Source organism: Vespa crabro, chromosome 8 (genome assembly GCF_910589235.1).
Source record: "Vespa crabro chromosome 8, iyVesCrab1.2, whole genome shotgun sequence".
Taxonomy (NCBI): domain Eukaryota; kingdom Metazoa; phylum Arthropoda; class Insecta; order Hymenoptera; family Vespidae; genus Vespa; species Vespa crabro.
Window position 1 is genome coordinate 1,718,525 of NC_060962.1, and position 24,967 is coordinate 1,743,491.

The 24,967-nt window shown below is 35.1% G+C and overlaps 1 protein-coding gene across 2 annotated transcripts in view; it reads left to right on the forward strand.

Annotated features, from left to right (window-relative positions):
- LOC124426251 (neuronal acetylcholine receptor subunit alpha-7-like) overlaps positions 1–23,791 on the forward strand; it is a 132,416-nt gene extending 108,625 nt beyond the window's left edge. For both annotated transcript variants that reach the window (XM_046967706.1, XM_046967705.1), the window contains 8 exons: positions 12,647–12,827; positions 14,150–14,225; positions 16,069–16,263; positions 17,476–17,562; positions 17,704–17,813; positions 17,906–18,014; positions 18,240–18,637; positions 19,010–23,791. In XM_046967706.1, the coding sequence (XP_046823662.1) occupies positions 12,647–12,827; positions 14,150–14,225; positions 16,069–16,263; positions 17,476–17,562; positions 17,704–17,813; positions 17,906–18,014; positions 18,240–18,637; positions 19,010–19,177 (1,324 nt within the window). In that variant the 3' untranslated portion in view covers positions 19,178–23,791. The remainder of the gene's footprint in view (positions 1–12,646; positions 12,828–14,149; positions 14,226–16,068; positions 16,264–17,475; positions 17,563–17,703; positions 17,814–17,905; positions 18,015–18,239; positions 18,638–19,009) is intronic.
- The last annotated feature ends 1,176 nt before the right edge of the window (positions 23,792–24,967 follow it).

Sequence of the window (24,967 nt, forward strand, 5' to 3'; positions counted from 1 at the left end):
CAAAATAAAACAAAACAAATAGAGAATAACAAGAAGAACGAATTTTATCGGAATATTACAAATATTTGATGGACCCTTTTAAAACATCGAATTATTTAATATGATTGTTTGATCTATCGAACCTGCTGTTATTGTTAATCGATTCAAACAAAAATTTATATATTCGTATTTTACGGAAGATCTGAACTGAACATTAAAAATAAATGCGTTATTTAAAAAGAAAACAACGTATATTGATTATAATGATTAAAAGAATGTAGGGCGTAATTAGGATCGAATTTCAATGTAAAAAAATAATACTTAAAGATCTTTTACGATTCTCTTGACATGGAATTATATTTGTATCCTGTATTTTTAAGAGCATGCAATACTGTTCTGGCATATTTACTAAGGATTACTATACTGGGTATCCACAAAAACTAGTACTCATCTGTACGTATATCAAATATTACAGAAAAGAGATAAATATGTAATTATCAAAATGCATCTAGGATAGAAAAAGAACTTGGTAAAAGTATATCAAAAAGGAGAACGAATGAAAGCATAAAAAAAATCTTTATCGTAAATGTCCATTAAAAAGAAATAAAAACATACAAGATGCCAACAAAATTATAAAAAAACCAATCCAAAAATTAACTCGTATACTCGAACTTCGTAAAACTTCAAAATTCTTCACGTTTCTAATTAACTTTCACAGCCTTTAAATTAAAAATAAATTATATATTATTGCAGTCATCTTTTTTTCTTTCTTTTTTTCTATTACTTTCCTTCTTTCTCTCTCTCTCTCTCTCTCTCTCTTTTCTTCTCTTCGTAAATATAATATTTATTATAAATAACAGAAAACTTATATTTCAATGAAATTAATCTAGGCAGATAAAAAAACATTAAAAAAGAAGAGCGACAGCGAGAACGTTTTTAAAAAGTAATACGATTAAACGCTTGGCTTTCCTTCCATCCCCTTTAATGTCGGGATACCTAACCTGTTCCTGTTTACGCGGTCACCCTATATGTATGCATACTGTGCGCGTTGTATCAGTACCAGCTAGCGTTACGCTTCTCTTTTTTTATTTTTGTTTTTTTTCATCAGCTTGTCTTTTTTGCACTTGTCGCTGTGTTCGAGATTACGAAAACCAAAAAGAAAGAGAAAAATAGAGGGTGAAAAAGATAGATAGATAGATACATGAATAGAGAGAGAGGGAGAGAGAAAAAGAGAGAAAGAAAGAGAGAGAGAGAAAGAGAGAGAGAAAGAAAGAAAGAAAGAGAGAGAGAGAGAGAAAAGGAGAAAGAGAGAGAGAGAGAGAGAGAGAGAGAGATAAAGAGAAAGAGGTAGAGAGAGAGACAGAACGATACACGTGCTCGCAAAGTTTTGAGTTTTAATGCGTTTAAGAGATAAGCTGTATGGTGTAAAAGAGCGCATGTGCGTCCAACGAAGAGAACATATATACATTAATGAAGGTAATAAACAGAGAACGTCGAAGGTGCGATTCACTCTGTTTACAGCGTATAACGTTATAATATGGCGGGTCGTGAGGTCATTACAAGGATGGCAAACGGTCGAGTCGCGGGTAAAGGACTGATCGATCAATTAGCTGCTTTGTCGCATCGTCGCTCTGCACAATTCTTCCGCGCTCCACTTTTCATACGACTCTCATCAAACATATATGTGTGTGTGTGTGTGTGTATGCATATGAGTATGTGTTTGCGCAATGTGTGTATATATTGCGCAAGAACATACGTGCGCACGAGTATCATCAAGAGAAGCAACGAACACATTTGATCGTTTAAACATTACGAGAGCATCAATGTTCGGAGATAGCTTTGGATAGTATTGAATTGTATAAAAAATAAATAAATAAATAAAAAAAAAATACAATAAAAGAAAAAAGAAATTACATTCGACTACAGTGAAGAGATATAACGTGTAGAGTGATACCTCTTGGACTTTTTTTGAGAATTTATTTTTATACGTTTTTTATTATATCGGCAGATATAACATCGATTGCTCGAAATTTCTCGATAGGCGCTACGATTGAAACGTATTAATTTTACGTTGAGAAGTTTTATACGGTTTCTGATTTCTTCGTTTCTTCTTTTTCCAACTATTTAAATCCTATCCGTTTGTTTGAATCGATATATTTATATATATATATATATATATATATATATATATATATATATCGAGAAAATCGAGAACGATTAATCGATTAGGAAAAAGAACTAGATTCTTCGTAGGCGAGGAAGTATACTATTTACCTGGAGGCATAGAAAATATCGGGGCAAAATGGGACGCTGGGCCAAGTGGGTCACTCGCATTAAAAACAAAGCCACTGTCACCATTTAAAGGGAATCAGGAAAAGTAACTCCCTCTTGCGGAAATACATTGTCGGAAAACGCTTGCGGCCTAGCTATTGTTTTTAAGTAGGTAATGTATCGGGCGCAAGCCACTGACAACGATGAAGTCGACGATGCCGCGTTGCGCATCGTATTTGTCGAATTAAAAAGTTCGGCTTAAGATGCATTAAACGAAGAAAACGAATGGTACAATACTCGGATAGCTCGTTTATATACCGTCTGTCTGTGGCAGTGTTTGTGAACGAGCATTGAACCACTTAACGGACCGAATCCCACTTCGCAGCTCGTGGAAATGAGATTTTTATATCTTGATTTGTTGCTACGGTCTAACCTATTACCTGTTCTCTCCTTTTTTCTTTAAGCTAATTGAAATCCGACAACGAACATCCATTTATTAATATCAAAGATCGTTCTAATAAATTTATATTCAATCCAATCCAATATTTATTTATCGATAACTAGATCTACTGAATTGTAATCGAGTTAAAGTAGTTCTATTAATTAGAAAATTTATTGTCCTGCCTTATCTGCTGGATCAAAAAAATAATAAATTTGCGGTATGATAGATTAATTCTGTAACGTCAAGTAAACTCATTAAGGGAATATATACCTACTATAAGAAGGATAATTTTAACCGATAATACAGCTCATTTATTTCCTACTTTGTTTACCTATTATTTTCGTATTTCTGTTGTTTGTTATTATTATTGTTATTATTATTATTATTATTATTATTATTATTATTATTATTATTATTATTATTATTATTATTATTATTATTATTATTATTATTACCTATATAAATGTTGTACTTTTTTCTTAATTATATAACGTTGCCATATAAAATAGCACTTCTTTTCGAAGTCGATTATTCATCGAAAAATAATAAGATAAGTCTCTATAGTTCGTTTAACGTTTTTCTTAATCCGGTATAAAGAAAAGATTCTAGGACTTTAGTTTGTTTAATATCGTCGATTTTACAGATCTATCGCAAAAAATAGATCGAACTGCTACCCGGTAAAAGGTCCACGTACACAGAGGTTTTATACGAGACATAAAATTACCGAAGTAGAACACAGTCGAGCCGCAAAACGATAACTAACGTGCGCACGTGTGACACGTACATACGTCGGGGTTTATGCACTGAGACAGTCGAGCGGAACGAGGATCCACTGCAAATCGAATCTCGTATCTTCGTTCATAGAAAATTTGTGACATCTTCTCGCGTCCAATCATTGTTTCTCTCACTCTGATAAACCATTCTTCCTTGAGATAAACAGTACATTCTTCCGAAAGAATTTTATTGATAGATACTTTATGTCGTAGGATGTTACGCTTATAAAAAAAGAAACAGGGGAAAAAAGTTCGTATGAAAATGTCAGTATCTAAAAATAAGTACGTCAGTAGTTATGGAAATTTCTTATTTTGTTATTTTTTCAAATAGCCAGGTAATCGGTAATGAAAAAGACATGTATCGGAGGTACATACATAGATACCATCAAAAGTTTCAATCAACCGCGAACATCGTATATGCATGTATCGAATGAAAAATGCTGACGTCAAATTCGTTATCGTATTCTCGCAGAGAAAGACCTTACGAATTCATCGAAGCGCAAGTGTCAACTAAAAAAAAGAAAAAAAAAAGAAAACGGAGAGAAAGAAAAAATGAAAAAGAGAAAAAGAAAAAAGAAGAAAAGAAAACAAAAACATAGAAGGGAAAGAAGAAAGGAAGAAAAAACAGTACATGGAAGAGATCAAATAATAGAAATTCAGTTAGGCTGATCAATGCATATCTAGGATCGCGAATCAGAGCGAAAGAACTTCGTTTTGATCCTATCGATAAAGAGAGAATGAGGAAGGTAGAGAGAGATAGAGAGATAGAGAGAGAGAGAGAGAGAGAGAGAGAGAGAGAGAGAGAGAGAGAGAGAGATAGAGATAGAGAGAGAGAGAGAGAGAGAAAGAGAGAGAGAGAGAGAGAGAAAGAGAGATGAAAGATACCAATTTTGCAATATAAACGTATAAACCTTCATTTCATCGTCGAAAATAAAGTTTTCGAAAAATATAGTTATTTATTAATTTATCGATGATGAAAATCAGTGAGAGAGAGAGAGAGAGAGAGAGAGAGAGAGAGAGAGAGAAAGAGTAAGAGAGAGAAGGAGGGAGAGAAATAAAGAAAGAAATAATCTTTAGTTGGTACATGACCGAAAGAGCTGATACTATTAATCGCGTCGCTCGAACACGTTCGACCGTCCGGCCAAACGACTTTCGTTCCACTTTCATTCTTTCGTTCGTTTCGTGATCGAACGGAATGGCCTATGCTCGACGTGCCTTGCCAAACTTTGTGTTCAAAATGCAGACCAGTGACAGCGTTCGTTAATCAGGCCACGAGAAACGACGGTAAATACGACAAGGGAAAAGGAATTAAGGGAGGTTGAATTTATCGTCCGCGGTAGCTTGATTGGTGATAGATCGATATACTCAGAGATAGTGAGAGAACGGATCAGAGATAAATTGTAAGCAATTGCACCATCACCGCTCAAGTTAACATATTGTTGATCAATCGGAGAATTTTCATTTACATATATATATATATATATATATATATATATATATATATATATATAAATATATAAATATATATTTATATAAATGTGTATATATATATATATAAATGTGTGTGTGTGTGTGTGTGTGTGTGCGCGCGCATATATTTATTATTTATAAAACATTTATTTGAAACATTATCGTTAAATATCAAAAATAAATTTCTCATACTTATAAATTATGAATGATTAGGAATAATTTTTCTTTACTTTACAAAATCTTTTATGAAAATTCTATAGTCTTCAAATTTCCAAAATAAAATATTAGATAATTGCATCAAAGAAAAATTAAGTATTAAGTCATTGTCATCGACGATCCTTATACAAAATTGCAGCGTTCGTGCTTTCAATTACTCCGTTTTTCACGATCATTAATATCTAATATGATTTTTCTCATCTTAAGAGAACATGAATTGCACAAAGAAAAGAATAAAGGGGAGAAAAAGAGAGAGAAAGAGGAGTGCATCATCTCGAGTTTTCAATTTGAGAGGATCTTTAAAGTTTAATAAGACCATAAAGGATCGACTTCCATCGTCTTCCAAAAAAGGAAGAACAAAGAGAGTCTCCATGCACCTTGGCACCGAGTAATGGAATAAAAAAGAGGAATACGAAAACGAAGAGGTGGAGCCTTTCTCTTTTGCGTACAAGCTACTAATAACTGCATCCTTTCTGCTAATTGGATAATCATAGACAGCTATTTGACGCCACATGACCGACTTCTGCAATTGGCCCAAGTAGCAGCATCAGCACTAGCACCAACAGCAGCAGCAGCAGCAGTAGTAACAGCAACAGCAGAAGCCGCAGTTACACCAGCAGCCGCAGCAGTAGCAGTACCAGTAGAAGTAGTAGTAGTTGTCCTAGTATTAGTAGTAGTAATAGTAGCAGTAATAGTGTGAGAATGAACGAGGTGGATCTAGCTGACTGCTTTGCCGGATGGATTTTAGGGCGACGTCAGGAACACACTCGGTAGGACGATCGTAGTCGTATGCAGGCGCATACAAAGGAGATAGCCGATTAATATGGCATAAATATCGTTTGAGGCCAGGACACAGCCACCGCTGCTGAGGCTGGAGACAGCTCGGTCGTGGGAGGAAGAGAAAGAGAAGGAGGAGGAGGAGGAGGAGGAGGAGAAAGAGGTAGAGGAGGATCGCGCCGTTTAATGTATGACAAAATGAGTTTACATTGGCCACATAGGTGGACTCGCGTGGGTACTGGTTGAGAGGGAGAGGGCTTCCTGGGGTATGGTAGGCTAAAAACGAGACGCTACCGTGCGGAGAGGAGAAATGATGGAGATGTGGGAGAGGACAAGAGGGAGGATTCCACCGCATAGGAAAGTTGGGCCGATGCCAAAGGCAATATGCATTAGCCATCGCGTATTTTGAAATTCAAGCCAAAGCAGATTAAACCCTATCCCTGTTACTTCCTCCCTCCCCCCATTTCCCCTCTACATCCTACTTCTTCTCGTTCGAGCCCCATCTGCAAACCCCTTCGCTTTTCCACCCATTCCCGATCTGTCCCTGTTCCCTGTCACCGTTTCCAAATTCTTTTACCTTCATGCCCTGTTTGCCAATACATAATGAACGCTGAACATTTCAAAGCGTACGTTTCATCGATGGTCCAGGTTTTTATAGTATTTCGCATTGCAAAGGGAGCACTCGATTAAAACTGAAGAAAGAGAGAAAGAGAGAGAGAGAGAGAGAGAGAGAGAGAGGGAGAGACAGAGATTTCGGCTGTATTTCTTCTACGAATTACTAAAACGAGAGTAGATGGCTTCAATTGATGGCTCGTTTAATAATTTATTTTTCTTCCCTTTCTCGTTCTTTCAAGAGAACTCGATCAGCTTTTAAATATACTTTTTAATCCTTTTTCGACAATGCAAATCAATACAATCATTGATACAATAGAAACATTTTCAATAATTGTAATTGCACAAGACGTTTCTGATAATCATATTTACAAATTACAAAAAAAAATTTGACAGAGAATGAAACGAGTTTTCATTAGCACGGTATTCGTTCATTTCATTGACACGATTTCTCACTTTCTATCTTTTTATCTCTTTTTCTCTCAAATATTTATACCTATAAACGTACACACATACATGAACAGGACATGCATTCGTCGCATTGACCGCATAGTGATAATAATTCGAAAAACGAGTTCCCGTTGAGACGCGTATTCCTTTCTGGTATTTCAAAGAAAGCTGAATACGAATTCCAACGATTTCAGTGTTCTAGAGATTCGCCATTTTCACACATATATACATTTATGTAGATACCCCTACCCAAAAACCGTTTCGGATAGCTGGTCTCAGTTGTCACACTCGTAGGTTATTGGAATCTAAATCAGATTGAACCGGCACATGGGTTGTCCGACTTTCCAGTAATTAGGTATTGAGAGAATAGATCGCTTGCAGCGTGGTGAACAATGTACCGGCAGCTCCTGCCGGAAAGTACGATTCGTATGCAATTTCGATTGCATGCCCATTCTCACGGCCTCTCTCTCTCTCTCTCTCCCTCTCTCTCTCTCTCTCTCTCTCCCTCTCTCTCTCCCTTACTCTCTCTCTCTGTTTCACTCGCTATGTGCCAGGTATTTCTCTATCTCTCTAGGTAGGACACTATCTTTCTCCTGTATTCTCGACGAAGATTAAGTAGTTTTCGAGCCTCACGGGTATGAACATTATCGAGCGATATCATGAATACAATCGACCAGATGGAATCCATCATGCCCTTTACCACCATTGTTCCAACCTTCTTTTCTCTCTCTCTCTCTTTCTCTCTCTATCCCCGCCCCCCCTCTCTCTCTCTCTCTCTCTTTCTCTCTCTCTTTCTCTCTCTCTTGTTCACGACTCGTGCCAAATGTCGCGCAATAACGGAATAACATGTAGCTACTATTACGTAGAGGAATGGAGAGAAGGGTGAACCGGAGAATGGTTGCAAGGGAATTCCACAGCCTGAAATAGGTTTCCTTCAAACGTGCGAAAGGTAGGATTAGTTGGAAGCTCGCACGAATGACAATGACAGTCGCCCACGTATTTGCAAAAGCATTGGATTTTTCAGGAAGTATGTTAAATTGAACAGCATTTTACTAAAAATGATAGACAGCATTTAAATATTTTTATTATTATTTTTTTTTTTACATGTTTCTACATATGTTACAAATGATACTAAGAGATCTTTAGGAAACGAGTTTATAACTATTTTATTTTTTTCCTCTCTCTCTCTCTCTCTCTCTCTCTCTCTCTCTCTCTCTCTCTTTCTCTCTCTTTTTATCTTTTTTCTTCTTTCTTTTGGTTCCATTCGTTTGTAACAAGTTTCGTTAAATAATAAATTTTTACCCGAGGTTATCGAGAAACTAAAGAGCTTTTCAGCACTCACACGACGAACGCAAAAAGACAATTCCAAAACATTATCCATCGTTTCAAGGATAATCGTTATCCTTTGAAAAAAGAAAGTAATACGGTTAATGACATGAGTACCATGGCTACCCTTGATATTCATGGCGTCATCTTATTGAATGCCTCAAGAAGAAACCTTACCTCTCGTCTAACCAGATGACGCTGCAACATTGCACTTAGAGTGCACTCAAAGTATATCCGAGTTTCTCTACGGTCGACAGTAATGCTGTCGATCGCTCTTCTTTCTTGTGTGTCGTATTCTTTGGTGTTCTTTTCTTTTATAAAATCTCTTACGTGTGAATATATCTACAGAGTGAATGAACACTCCTTCATGCTGCAATGAAAATAGCTTGCTTAATAATCGGCGAACATAGTAAATGTTTTCCTTTATTTTAGCCGCATTTTTAAAAAATTATTGTAATTCATCTTTTACAGATCATTTTTCATCATTTTATATAAAATATTTAGACGATCACAATATATTGCATTATACGGTTTAGCTTATATACATAATAATGCAAAGTATTATTCACGAGTTATTGAATATTTGGAGGCATTTACAAATTTATTATTAATTTATCAAAATAAGTTCTCAATGTGTACATAATATGTATACCAAAATTAATACAATCGAATATATGAAACGTATCGGATGTACGAGCTTTCATAAATGAACGAATGTTCGTTAATTCGGGATTAAGCTACCGTGAAACAAAGTATGATAGACAAAACGGATGAAAAGGATGGAAAGTTAACGTTAGCATGTTACACCTTTGGCCTGCGAATTTCCAAAAACACAGTCCTTTCTTCATTAAATACATGAAGAGAAAAGTAACTCATTAGCGGCTCATCATCAAGTTCTTCTCTATTGTAGCATAGAAACCAGCTCGTTTATTATTCTAAACAAGAAAGCTATTAAAGTAACGCATCGTGCACGCGGTTGTCGCGTCACCAACGCCCGCCCATTAATTACGCAGTGAGCGTTTAAAAGAGCATATATATCGATAGTAGTCGAAAGTTATGGTTATACAGTAGTCCTTCATATCGTATATTCGCTTCATAAGGATATAACCAAGCTAATATTGACTTGAGCAAGTCACGATCTTCGAAGGAAATTCCATTTCCGTTAATCGTAATCGTGGCGGAGGGAAACGTTATAAGGGATACAAGAAGCATCGCCTGTGGCATTTCATCTCAGTTACATTCATAGGTACGAACTCCATCGTAGGTCAAACTCGAATTTAGCCACCGATTTTCTCTCTCTCTCTCTCTCTCTCTCTCTCTCTCTCTCTCTTTCTCTTTCTATCTCTATCTCTATCTCTGTCTCTGTCTCTGTCTCTGTCTTTCCTCTTCGATCAAGTATTTCGATTTTTCAATAAAGCTAGAAGCAATCACGGTAGGTCACAGAGGAATGAGAAGAGAACGTTTGGCGAATCGTAACTATTTACCTGGTCGATTTCGACTCGCGTAAATACGAGCGACCTCTAAACCTTTCGTCAGGAAGAGGAAGATGGAGTGTAAGTGTAAAGAGAGAAAAAAGTAGAAAAGAGAAAGCGAGAGAGAGAGAGAGAGAGAGAGAGATACAGAGAGAGAGAGTAGAAGTGGAGTAAAAAGATGATCGAGGAAAAACGATGTGTGTGTGGATGTTGATGCTTCGATGGGAATTTAATTTTCGATGTCACATACGGCGCCGCTTCTGCGAATTGAGCATGCGACAAAAAGAAACGAGCGAGAGATAGATAGATAGAGAGATAGAGATAGAGAGAGAGAGAGAGAGAGAGAGAGAGAAAAGAAGGGTGGTAGTAGAGGGTGGGTGAAACGCTGGATAAAACGGTCGTGCGTTTAGGGGTAGCGGCTGGCTCCGCTTTTGCCGTTGGTAGTGGTGGTGGGTGTGGCGAGGTGGGTTCGGAGGGTGGATTCAAAAAGAATGAAATAACGGATTGGGTTGTGGCCAACTGGCTGAGTTCCAACCAATCCTTAGTCGCCTGGACGAGGGAGTGTATTATGTATACCATTCACCCGCCTTATATCCGTGGCCCCGTAGAATCGTTCCGATGCATTCCATTCAAAATCATATTTCGCATGCTGCGAGGTTCGCATCTCTTCTCGCAAAGAAGAGGGTTGAAACCCTAGAGGGAACGAGAGACCAACCTTCAACCGTTTATTTTCTCGTAAAGAAGAATACTTCTTAAAACTACGTCATTTCTTTCCAAATGTTCGATCCTCTTCAAAATTTCGATTTCTTTTCGATAAACTGCCGACGAGTATCTCGTATCATCTAAAATTTTTGCAAATATAATTTTTTAATTAGGAATTGCCAATTTAAAATAATGAGAAGGAACGATTAAAAGCTATATACACATACACAGAGAACATGTATAAGATTATATATAATTATGTATTATAAGGTATTCTCTACACACAAATATACTCTACACACAGATATATATATATATATATATATATATATATATATATATATATATATATGTATGTATATATATTACATATATAATTTTTCATTGATTATGTCAAAGCAATTGACATAGAATCACGCAATTAAAAAGTAAAAAAATCAATACTAGGAAATATTACAAAAAAGTTACTTCGATATGCATATTTGTTTTATGATTTTTTCAACGACTATTGAGAATTCTCGTCGTTCGTTTAATTTTAAATGCTGTTAAGCGACCAGAAAGTTACCCGAGTTACGTACTCTTAAGGTCTGTGTACTTTACCCAATTAAATTCTGCAAAGGCATTTATTCCTTATCATATATATATATATATATATATATATATATATATATATATATATATATATATATATATATATATATATATATATATTCATTGGAAACTTTGTGGTATCCAGCATTTTATATAACAATGATTACGAGGTAAAATAAAGAAATGTGAAAAAGAACACTTAAACAAATACGTTTTAAAATCATTGAAAAGTATATGTAATCGTTTTTGAATTGTTTCTATATGTGTCATACTTTAAAATAAAAAATAAAAATCGAAAACAAAAGCCAAATAAAAATTCCTGAGTCATCTATATCTTTTTTCTTTATTATTATTTTTTTGTTTTAATAAAAGTTAAATCAACCTGAAGTGATTTTCGTATCTCGTTTGACTATTGAAAGACGAATTTTCACGTAACGAGGATGATACTCGAATCACGATTATATATTTGTTCGATGATTCTCGAGGAGTTATAGAAGAGATTTCTCGGTGTCTCAGTATGTCGTTGGTGGTCGCAACATGGATAGTGGTTGCGGAGGGAACTCGTTGAAGCGCATTAAAAAAAGCACGAGACTTCATTGAGAAGCAAGCGGCCGTTCTAACGTGGATTTAATTAAATAATTTTTCACCGGGTGTTCGTTATTATTCATTCATTCACATTAGTTACGCGACTATATTTCACAATGAAAAAGAAATGGAAAAAGAAAATTTACATAATAATATTTCATAATAATTAATTTATAAAGTTACTTTTGTTTATTTACTTTTTTTTAATTTTTTATTTTTTATAATGAATTTTTTTTATAAATAAATCTATGTTAATCGAATATCAAATTCTATTCTAAAGATTCTTACGAAATTGTATCGATGAATTCGATTAGATATATCGTTGGGAATGTTCAAAGGACATAAATATTTCAAGTTAATGAAATTTGTTGAAATTTCTAATAGGAATTAGAGAATCCAATTAATTCCATTCGGGCTTTAGTTTAAAGAAACCTTTTTCATGAGAACGTACAAGTCGATCGGTCGCAAGTATATCTTGTCTCTTGTCTGTCCCATTACATCTTCTTTGGATGAAATCTTCGGATGCATCGAAGCAAAGCGTAAAGCACAATCGTCCAAAAGCAGGCCAATCCTTTCTATTAGAAATTGGTTTCGGTCTTACGGCCACTGTGCCTTTCCAGTCCTTTGAGATACTAATGGAAAACAGACACGAAAACGGACATCCCCTTGACTTTTTTCTTTTCTCTTCGTGTTTCATCCTGCGACGAGCAAAAAGTTGATTCTTTTTGATAGAGCAAATTAAATGGGGAATCCAAAAAAAAGAACTGAAAAAATGGAAAAAAAATGATAGAAGAAAAAAAAAGAAATGTTGAAATTTCGATCTAATTCGTACTTCCGATAAGAGAATGTCATTCAATATTTTTGAAGAATCGGTAATAGGGAAAATCGCCCAATCATTCGATCGTCTGACGTCGATAATAAATCGTTTGGAGGATCATTGATAAGAGCACGTTCTCATCATTCTTCTTAATCCGTTGCAGCGCGGACGAAGGGTTCGACGGTACTTATCCAACGAATGTCGTCGTAAAGAACAATGGCACCTGCTTATATGTGCCGCCTGGTATATTCAAGAGCACTTGCAAGATAGACATTACCTGGTTCCCCTTTGACGATCAGCGCTGTGAGATGAAATTTGGCTCTTGGACTTACGACGGCTTTCAGGTAAGGAACATTTTGAAATGGGGTCAGCGATACTTCCGTACTTACCTACTCACACTACTTGCTTTTATACGCTTCCTGTTGTTTTTTCTTCTGCTCTTATTTTTCTCTTTTTCCTTTTTTTCTTCTTCTTCTTTTTTTTATCCCTGTACATCCTCTGACGTATCGTTTCTTTCTCTCTTTCTCATTCTATATCAAGAAGACTGCTTTCTCAAGAGCAAAAAGAAACTTGAGAAATAAACGTCTATAGAAGTGTTACTCCATCGCGTATCTTACCGATATATATACTATTTACAAAAAGAGTACTGGATAATTCAAATGAACTTAAAAAAATATAAAAATAAAAATAAAGAAAGACAAACAAAAACAAATAAGAAGATAAATCAAATTTTTTTGCCAACTACCAAATGTCAATAATTTTATAATAAGTTGATTGAAATGTGATATTATTATTTAATATTGCATGTATACGCGATAAAAAGTTCCGATGAAATAGGATATAGTTCGTCTTTCGAAAGGAAACATACTTTCATATTTTTTTTATTTGGCGAGTATTCTCGGCTAGTACATGGTCAAATATCATGTGTTCGCGTTCGACAGATAACCAGTTTCGATATAATAAAAAAAGAAAATCACCAAATCAGTAATTTGTTCCGTTTACTTAGAGAGAGAGAGAGAAAGAGAGAGAGAGAGAGAGAGAGAGAGAGAGAGGAAGAGAGAAAGAGAGTGAGAGAGAGAACAGAAAGTGCTCGAGAACCAAATCAATTCTCACATAAGAACACTTGGCTTAACAAAATAAGCATTCGCGTTAAATATATAAGGTGATGTAGACAAAACGAAGTAAAAAAAAGAAGTAAAAGAGATAGAGAGATCGATGACGCTCGAAAGTTCATCGAATCGAATGATAAGCGGGAGAAAAGTTAAAGGATAGATTGTGCAGTTTTCATTTCACCAGTTTCGATCAATTGAATACTAACCAGATGCAAAACAGTTTTCTTCTTCTTTTCTTTTCTTTTCTATTTTTTTCTTTTTTCAATTAGACCCCCTATTTTCATTTAACGATTCTCATGCAGTAATTAATTCACTATACATTGCATTGAAGCCCTCCCACTGTGTCCTAAATATCATATTGATCTTCGAAAAGGTGAGAGCATAATATCAATGAAATGTAAAGTAAATCGCAATTACAGATTCGCTTCCTATAAAAAAAAAAAAAGAAAAGAAAAAAGAAAGAAAAAACGAAATAAAACTATTTTATGTTATGAGATATGGATAGTTATATCAGTTATATTACATTTAAACATTTTGTAATAAATTGTTAACAGTTGGACCTGCAACTGCAAGACGAATCAGGAGGTGACATCAGCAGTTTTATCACTAACGGCGAGTGGGATCTGTTAGGTGAGTTTTTACAAACTCTTATCAAAACCTAGCTTCTCTGTCTCTCTCTCTCTCTTTATACAAAAGATAGATAAATAGAGAGAGAGAGAGAGAAAGAGAGAGAAAGAGAGAGGGAGGGAGAGAGAGAGAGAGAGAAAGAGAGAGAAAGAGAGAGGGAGGGAGAGAGAGTGAGAAATGAGAGAGCATAGTTTATCACCATCGCGAATAATTCTCTTAGCCGATTAGCAATTCTAAAATCCTTCACGAATGGTAAGGGATCATAGAGACGTGTTCCATCGAACGATCGATTTTCGGTCGAAATGATCGATGAGACCTCTCCTTTGTATGTCGTCATATCGTTATCGGACAAATATTCCTAGGATCAACGCATTTAAAGGCTTTCGCTCTTTGCTTCGATGAATTTGGATTCCAATCCTGATAATGGATTTTCTTTGTGACAACACTCATCACCAAAATTAATAGACAAAAATCGAATAGCCGACCGATAAAATTGATAACGAGTTCGTCACTATTATGAGAATATATATTTATTATTCTTTTCGTAGTAAAAAAAAGAATGTCTATCCATACACGTAATACATTCTCGGATCTATTCCTATCAACGATCTTTAAATTTAATCCACAAATCCATTTTATTCTGAGAGAAATATTAGCGAAGTCTAATTAAACGAAATAATAGAAGATTCCATTCCTGGGAAAATTCAAGAGATATTAATATTTACCATGTGATCCGTCGGACGATAAACTTATTGTTTTTAATCCGTCCCTTTTATCAAATTTCATTCGTCGTTGGGAAGTCGACCACTACGACTTCTCAATTAATGCAAACAAAGGATAAAGTCTAATTAACAAATACATAGCAAGCTGACTCGAAAGAAGATAATTTCTCGTTAAACTTACGGACAATACTTGCGGATACATCATAAAAGAGTAAACCGAAGACAGAGCAAAAAGTAAAAAAGGAAGAAAGAGAGAAAGAGAGAGAGAGAGAGAGAGAAAGAGAGAGAGAATAAAGGAAAGAGAAGAGAAGGAGAGAGAAAACAATAATTGCGTATACTTCTCTTGGGAGAAACATCCATGAAGTTCTCGAGTCTTTTTGCTCGGATCTCTCTCTCTCTCTCTCTCTCTCTCTCTTTCTCTCTCTCTCTCTCTTTTTCTCTCTCTCTTTCTCTCTCTCTCTCTCTCTCTCCTCCATTTTATTCGTACCTCCTTAAATTGCAATATAAAAATGTAAATTTACAAGTGTACGTCGACTCGGCATCGCAGTATCTTTTCTCGCTACATGAATGTAGATATATTACACGCAAGGGAGTAAAACCGTGCATGCGCTCGCGACAAGATCACAATGTTCCCAGTAGAAATGCATCTTAAGTAAAGCCCCTGTCTGCTGCTTCAACATGAGGGGAGGAACAACAACGAAGGATGAAACAACAACTGCGAACGTTATAAATCGGTTAAAAATGAAAGCGAGACCGTTCTTTTCATCCACGTCATAAGCTCGACTTCTTCTATGTTTATTCGTGCAAGATACGAATGAAATATCATTCCAATTTCCGTAATAAGAGAAAAAGGAAAAGTGAGAGAGAGAGAGAGAGAGAGAGAAGGAGAGAGAGAGAGAGAGAGAAGGAGAGAGAAGGAGAGAGAAAGAGTTTACAAGTGATTTTCCCAGTACGTCATTCATTCAACTAAAATCTTTCTTACAAAAAGAAACATAGATGTAAAAATATTATTTGCGAAAGTATTTACATAGATACTTTACATGAGAATGATTTAATGATATGTGTATATAGATACTTCTATGATAATGCAAATATATTTTTTTTTCTTTTCTCTTTGCCACCAGGAGTGCCTGGCAAAAGAAACGAAATTTATTACAATTGCTGCCCGGAACCATACATAGACATCACCTTTGTGGTCATCATTAGAAGACGTACGCTTTATTATTTTTTCAACCTAATCGTGCCGTGCGTATTAATCGCCAGCATGGCCGTTTTGGGATTCACCCTGCCACCCGATTCCGGCGAGAAACTCTCCCTCGGTAAGGATTATTTTCTATTATTAGTTAGTAATCGAGTATCATAGGTTACGTCTTATGATATCTCCTTTATCAATTTTCCTAAACATTGGAAACGAAATTCTTGATTAGGAAACGATTCGAAAAACGAGTGTCGGTTCCTTTATCAAAAAATAGTAACCAAGACGCGCTGACATGACTTTTGCTTGCAAGCCCGCATTCCTTCGAGCACAGTACGCTCTAGATTCTCAATGTACCTGTGCCAACAAATCTTACAAAAAATATCCTCAATCCTTCTATCGAATTCCTCAATCTCCGTTCTTTCCCATACATCCATCTTCACCCTCTTTTAAAGACTAGTCTAGTTTGAACTTTACTATAAAGAGATAACTACAAAGAGATAAAACAAATTGAAATTCTACATTTGAAAAGTGTGCCAGCAAAAATACCAACAGGAAGTATTCTATTAAAGTCTCGGTGGATTTTTAAGAATCCTAAGAAATGCCTTCCGATTTTGAAGCGCGTACTGACGAAACAATAGTTTACATTTCCGCATAACGAAAGTCTGCCAAGAAAAAAATAAAGTATATATATGATGATTTTTACCTATAAATACATATGTATATACTTATATATGTATGTTCGCCAAATACTTTTTCATTCTCTTTCTATCAGAAAATAAAGAAGATAAAGGAAAAGTTTCTAAAAGAAATGATTTGTTGAAAATTCGAAGGAACGAATAAAAAAGGATAAAATAACAGAGACTTGTGTCTCTTTTTCTCTCTATATGTATATAGATAGATAGAGAGAAAGAGAGATATTATATACATATATCGTATTTTTATCGGAGTAACATATTTTATTTTAAGACGACATCGAATAAAGAACGAAGTATCGATTCGGTGGCTACTTGTTGGACCGTCGAAAGTGTGTCCGGTTAAGAACTAACACGTTACGAGACGAGAATATTCAGGACGAGTCCGAGTTTCGGATAAAGTTTTGCAAGTTTTAATGATCACGACGCGACGAGTCGCTTGATCTTCGAATAAATTTCTCAATTGAGAGTGAGTTACGGTCGAAGGACAAGTCGCGGTAGCATCTACTAACTTGAGATGTCTCAGAAGATTCTTTTTTCGAGGATTAATTTTCGAGTATTAATGTTTAAACTTCTCCTTCTTGAAATTCTGGCTATTATTAATTTAACGACTTTTCAATAGCATTATTTTTTATTTACAGGGGTAACAATTCTCTTGTCTCTCACTGTGTTCCTTAATATGGTGGCCGAAACAATGCCAGCTACGTCGGACGCCGTCCCGCTCTTAGGTAAGTACGAAGAATCCTCCTTCGTTTTTTTTCTTTCAATATTCCATTGTTCCTTCTTTGTCGTAATATTCATCGAAAAGTCAAATCGATAAATAGAATATTTCATTAGGAGATAATGACCTTCGTCGATCGATGTTACAGGGACGTATTTCAATTGCATCATGTTTATGGTCGCCAGCAGTGTCGTCAGTACGATCCTCATTTTGAATTACCATCATCGAAACGCTGACACTCACGAGATGTCCGAATGGGTAATTTTCTTTTTTATCTATTGTTATTAACATTAAATTTCAAACGATTTTTTAAGGGTTCGATCAATTTCATTATAAATTTTGCATTGCAGGTCAGGATTCTTTTCCTATATTGGTTACCATGCTTACTCCGAATGTCACGACCGACCGACAAAGAGGAAAAAGACGCGCAAAAATCTCAAAAACCATCTCCGGTCACTGGTAATGTAAAAAAAAAAAAAAATAAAATAAAATAAAAAAGAAACATATGTGTCTGAGTGTGACTTTCGCACGTAAATTCAATAATTTGAGCTTTCAAAAACAAGTCGATTTTCTTATTTGTTCGAAAAGAGATTATTAATTCGGACAATTCAACGTAATAAGAAATCAGATAAAATTTAATTACTGAATGAATGAATTAATTCCTATATATCATTGTGACTTTAGGTACGAGCAAATCGTACGGTGATTTGGAGTTACATCAAAGAAGTAGCAAATCACTGTTAGCAAATGTCCTGGACCTGGATGACAACGCGCTGGCATCTCATAACAATTTATTGAACAACGTGTACAGTACACCGGGCCCACATCATCATACGATGGGCCACGGACACAGTCACATACATACGACGCCTCATCATCATCACAGTCACGCAACTCCCACGCCGCATCATCAGCATTCGACACCGTTAGCTCACTCTTCCTACCCCGGCCATCAGCTTGGCCACACGCCGCATCATCATCAGCATCCGCCAGACACGGCGGCGCCACAGGTCGAGACGATATTTCAGAACGCCTGCTTTTGCGCGCGTTACGAGCTCATACTGATCCTCAAGGAAATCAAGGTAATCGATAAGATCAATTGCGATAATACATTGAATGTTATATCCAATGATCCATCATTCTTTTAAAAAACGAGAAGAAAAAGAATAAAACAATAAATATACGCGTTATATCGTAGATCATTTTAATACACAAAAACACAAAAATACTTACATATAAAGTTATCAGTTATTTAAAGTAACATAATATACAAATTATATACGGTTGATTACTTAGTTAAAATCAATTTATTATTATGAAAGAAGAAAGAGAGACAATAGAAAAAAAAAATTTTTAAAAAGGATTTGATTACATCTTGTTCCGCTTTTCGTAGAGTTTTTTAAAGATTATGTAAATATATTTGATCTATATTTAAACGTATTTAATTTTCGCAGGTGATAACGGATCAGTTAAAAAACGATGAGGAAAACACAAAGGTGACGAATGACTGGAAATTTGCGGCGATGGTGATCGACAGGATGTGCCTAATCATTTTTACTCTGTTCACCATCATCGCTACCATCACCGTCCTATTATCGGCGCCGCACATCATCGTCACGTGATTCAGAAAACCCAGGCAACTGCCAGTAGTTGATCGTCGAAGATCCGTACTGGAATGCGCTCGATTGATCGCGAAAGCGAAAAAATATGATGGGAAGGAGCAGATAAAGATGATCGAAAGAAAGAAAAGGAAGAAAAAAAAGGGAAACGATATCGAGAAGCAGAAAAACCGATGTTCCTTTCGTTCTTCTATTTTCCCCTCGTTCATCGCGAGATCCTTCTTCTTCCTCATTGACGAACTCGAAGCACTCGATTACGCTTCGCGTCATTTAAAAGCGGAAGTTGAAGGGATGCAATACTGGAAGGAACATACGATCTCGACTTATGTCTCGTAAACGTAACGTTTCTTTTAAAAAAAGAGGAAGAAAGAAAAAGAATAACAGAAAAAGGAAAACGAGGACATCTTATCGAAGCAGCAAGTCGACGTATGTACGTGGTTACGCGATGGTTGCAGAGGGTGATAGTAGGATCGTGAGAGGGTAAACGAGGAACAACGGAAATCTCAGAGAATACGAGCACACAAACGTGCACGTTCCTCGATAGCAGTCGATATTTCTTCCATAGTTATATCACGTTATTATTTCATATCTTGAAAAGGACTTATCAAATAGTTCCAACGTATTTTCTCTTTTCTTGTTTCTTTTTTTTTCTTTTTCTTTTTTCTTTTTCTTGTTTTTTTTCGTCGACTTAAAATCGCACAAAAATCTGTTCCATTTATTAAGTTCAATTTTTTGATTATCGTTGTCAAAATAATTATTTTCATTCTTATGTTCCTTTAGAAGAATATTCTCGGAATATATCGAACCGGAAATATCCGTTTAATGTCTCCAAAGGATTCTATGTAAATATCTGTTATTGAAATTATTCAAGAAAAAAATGAAAAAAAAAAAAAAAGAATTTGTGTCTCTCGAAATCGTTCAATATCTCCTGACTGCTACTTCGAGGTACGTACGTATAAGCGTGAAGAGAACACATACGCACACATGAGCACACCAAGATGTTTACATATGCAGATAAAATAAAGCAATTCGATGGGTATGTCGATGAGAAAAATAGAGACAAAGAAAGAGAGAGAGAGAGAGGGAGAGAGAGAGAAAGAGAGAGACAGACAGAAGAAAAAGGAGGTAGAGATGGAGGAGAAGGAGGTGGAGAAGGAGGAAAAGGATAAAGAAGAGAAGGTAGGGGAATAAGGAAAAAATGTCGAATACGCAGGAACGGCTCAAGATCGAGGACTCTTCCAAGGGAAGGATCGGATCTTGAGGATCTTGGGTTCCGCTGTAAATAGGAAGGACAGATTATTAAAATAAGCTCGCACACGTGAAAATACACAAAAACATGCGGACGGAAACGAACGGACTTAACTGACGGATTTAAACTCATCTATTATATGCGTGCACATACACGAATAGACATGCATACGCGCATGCACGTACAAATACACATACATACACGCGCATACACACATACGTGCACATACCACACATAATACAGACACTTAGAGACGCACGGCGATGGTAAGAAAGAAACGAAAACAAACAAATCGCTCCTTCGTTGTGTCAAAACTGGTAAAAAGGCAAAGCGCACACGTTATACTCTCAGAATACACACAATGAACTGCCAAGGTGATTCAAATAATATGCCAGTGAATTTTATTATCCGTATCACTAGTAAGTAAATCGATGACAACTTAATAAATGGGGGATTTATACTACGATTTAAGTGGCGTGCACTAACGCAAATATAAATACTGTTCTTTGTTAGACTGTAAGGGGACATTCAGTGTAAAGATTTTGAAGAAAAAGAGAAAGAGAGAAAGAATGTATGTGAGAGAAAACGAGAAATAAAAGAAAAACAGAGAGAGAGAGAGAGAAAGAGTGAGAGTGAAAGAGAGAGAGAGAGAGAGAGAGAGAGAGAGAGTGAGAGTAAGGAGGGGGTATAAAGAATATAAACGGAAATAGCAATTTAGAGCGATAATTTAGTTTTAAGCGACGTTATTTCTGTTCCTTCTATCGACACTCTCTCTTTCGCCCACATATGCACTCACAGACGAATATTCACTATCATTTATAAATTTACGTACAAAAAAATACACATACACATTTGTACAGGAAGACACACAGAGACACAGTCGCGAAGCATCGTATTTTTCGACATTAACGTGTTAAATGCAAGTACGCGTGCGAGTAAAAATCTTTTTACTTTTTATCCTTCCCTTTTAATCGCTTTTTTTCTTTGTCTTTTTACCTTTCTCATCTTTCTTCAGCTCACGATCCAACGCAAGTTTTAAAGAAGCGAACGACTCGTCGTGTAGTACATACATATGTACACATATACATACAACACATACGTACGTACGTATATACATACATATATGTACATACATACGTACATATATACATGTATACATATATATATATATGTATATATATACATACACATATACATAGCTACATGCACACATACTTAAATAGGTGTTTCGACATTTCGAATAATTCGAAATCAAGCAGTACTTCGTGATTTTCAAAATAGCTTATATTTACTTTTTTAACTTGTACTATTTTCGAATTATTCGTTGCATTTCGAACACTCTCCGTTTCAGATATGAATCCGAGTTCATCTTTTTCCTCTTTTCCTTTTCTTCTTGTTTTTACTTTTTGGGAAAGGGAGAGAGAAAGACTTAAGTGGGAGAAGGAGACAGAGGGTGAGGGGAAATCGAACACTTTTTTCTCGAGGGAATCAAACGTTCCATTTATTTCTCTCTCTTTCTCTCTCTCTTTCTCTCTCTCTCACTTCCTCTCTCTTTTTCTCTCTCTCTCTTTCTCTCTCTCTCTCTCTCTCTCTCTTCTCTCTCCTTCTCTTTTCGTTAAAAAGAAGAAAAAGATATGGAAGAAGAAAGAGAGAGAGAGAGAGAGAGAGAAAGAAAATATGTGCACTTCATACTAGAAGACTCTTCTTTTACACGAGAGTTTCTCTACCCTTTCCATATTTCTTCGCGAACGTTGCTTCGAATTTCTGTCGACTACGAGCAAATTCTCTTTGGTCAATATGCGACGAGGAATGAAAGGGAAAATAATAAGTAAAAAGAAAAAAGAAAATAAAAGAAGAGAAGAGAAAAGAAAAAAGAAAGAAATGAGAAAAAAGGGGAAAAAGGCTCGTTCGTAAAAGTAAAGGGACGATAGGATATATATCGTTGTTTAAACAATATTCGCCTCGTAGAAGATTAAAAGAAACTCGAAGGCTTCACATTCCGAAATTTAACGTCAAGAGAATGGGGAATTGCCTTAGCACGTGATGAATATTATAAAAAATGATGATAAATCTCAAATAAAATCAACAAAGGAATTTCGTTTTTACTCGGAATTGCCGTCTTTATTTGGTCGCGAAATGTTTACTTATTACCTTCCACCCGCGAACGTTTCTTTTTATTTAATTCATTCAAAACGAGATTATCTATAACGTGATAATAAATAAAGAAAAGAAAATTTCAACGATCATCGCTACTATAAAATTGTATATTATTAATTTAAAGGCGAGTGCTTGTTGCAATTTAAAAGAAATTTCTGTTAAAAAAATTTCAAACTTCGATCGTGAATGAGCAGAGTCCTTCGTCAAGAAGAAAGAAACGATCTCGCGAGCATGTGGGGGAAGGAATTACGAAAAATTTCAAAAGTGATACGATCGTCGAGCACGTTTAAGCGAGGTATTAAAAGAGTTCGGATGTCGATCGAGCGATTATTATCGAATATACTCTCGGTAGGATACACAAAATAAGAAAAGAAAAAAATATATATGGCAACATAACAATAATAATTATAAATAATCCACATTGTTTTTCGTATAGTCTTCATAGGCAGGCATTTTTGAAGGGAGGAGACGATATTACAATATAAACTTTAATCGTATTGTACATTTTGGCCATTGGCATTGACGCGACAACCAATCACAAGTTATCTTTTAAATATTATTAAAAGTTACAATATTAATAAAACAAAACTGTTAAATGATATTAAAGGATCGATTAAATGTAGAGTATGTATATTACTGGAACGAAAGAGAGAGAGAGAGAGAGAGAGAGAGAGTGCAAAAGAATAAAAAAGATTAAGTAAATGAAAGCGAGAATGATAATTATCCGATATTCGGTTTGATCATTGGGCGAATGCGCATTTTTAGATCTTCAAATGAACCGACTAAATTATTATCTCGTAAAAGTGCGATCGCTGAGAATTCGCTAGAATAATATGTACGTAGTTAAGGATGAACAAAAAAAAAAGAAAAAAGAAAACATAAAAGATGTAAAAAAAATTAATACGGTTACCTCTACGAGTCTCGTTAGTTAGAGAAGATAAAGAAGTTGTAAAGGGGGATTATTAATTAAAGAGGGAAAATGTTTTAAAAGCGGCAAATTATTATATATACATACATATATCGGCACACGTGCTATATTATTCTTAGGGACAGCTGTGATGATTGACATGGTAAAAAGAAAAAAGAAAAAAAAAAAAGAATAGAAAAAAGAAAGGAAAAAAAATAATTACCAATTACGTGGTATTCTGAAATTTTCGCAACTCTTTGCGATTTTGCTAAATGAAAAAGGGAAAAGAAACATAAAAAGAAAACGTTTCAAGAAGTAAATCTTTATTCTCATTGTTTTCAAAGGGACAACAAAGAAATAAGAAAAGAAAAAAAAGAAGATAAAGAAATGGGGAAACGAAAAACTGTTCCATCTTTTTGTTCTCCGCTAACATTTGCCGGAGTTCGAGATGGTGGAAGCGAAAGTCCGGTTGAAGATTTTCTATACGATTTCGCCTTATTCTTTCCCTTTATTGTTGTTAAATATTTAAAAGATAAACGAAAAAAAGATAAAGAAAAGATTCAAAAAAAAAAAGAAAAAGATAATCGACAACGTACACACTAATTCACATTGATCGACGTATTAAAAAAGAATTGAGAAAAAAAAGAAAAGATTATTACAGATATTTTCGATAGATAATTTCGTTTTAGAACGAATTTAGATGGACGAACGAAATGTATTAAGATGAGAAATAGGCGATAACCACGATCCTTCGCTGTTATCCGGGATATTAATCTGAAATTAGTATTTAGTTTAATCAATCGCTTACTACTACTTGCCACACAGGGTACCGTCGATTTGACTGAAAAGTTATATTATTCTGTACGTTGATATATATATATATATATATATATATATATATATATATATATATATATATAGATATTATAAGACAAATAAAAATAATATTATAAAATCTTGTTATTAGAGCGATTACGTGATATGAATAATAAGAGACAAGAAAAGGAAAACGAAAGAAAGAAGAAATGATCAAAGTGAATATATTATAAATGCCATGTGTGTTATACGAATTTGAATATTTACATATATACGAGTAATTTCGAAAATGAAACGGGAAAGTCGGCACTGAGAAAGAACAATTTTTGCGCGATACCAATACAATTTCATTTTCCTAGCCGGCTCAGGAAAAGCATACGAATAGAGTTTTCGTCATCTTGTTTGATATGCGGAAAAAGAAAATAAGGATCTAAAAAGAGAAAATTTCTCAAATAAAAATCATTCCGCATGAATCGTCAGCGTATGAGTGTGTGTGGGAGGAGGGAGGAGAGGGGTGGATGGATGTGTATGTATATATATATATATGTATGTATATATATATGTATGTATATATATATGTATGTATATATATATGTGTATATATATATATATATATATATATATATATATATATATATATATATATACATGATAAATTATATAA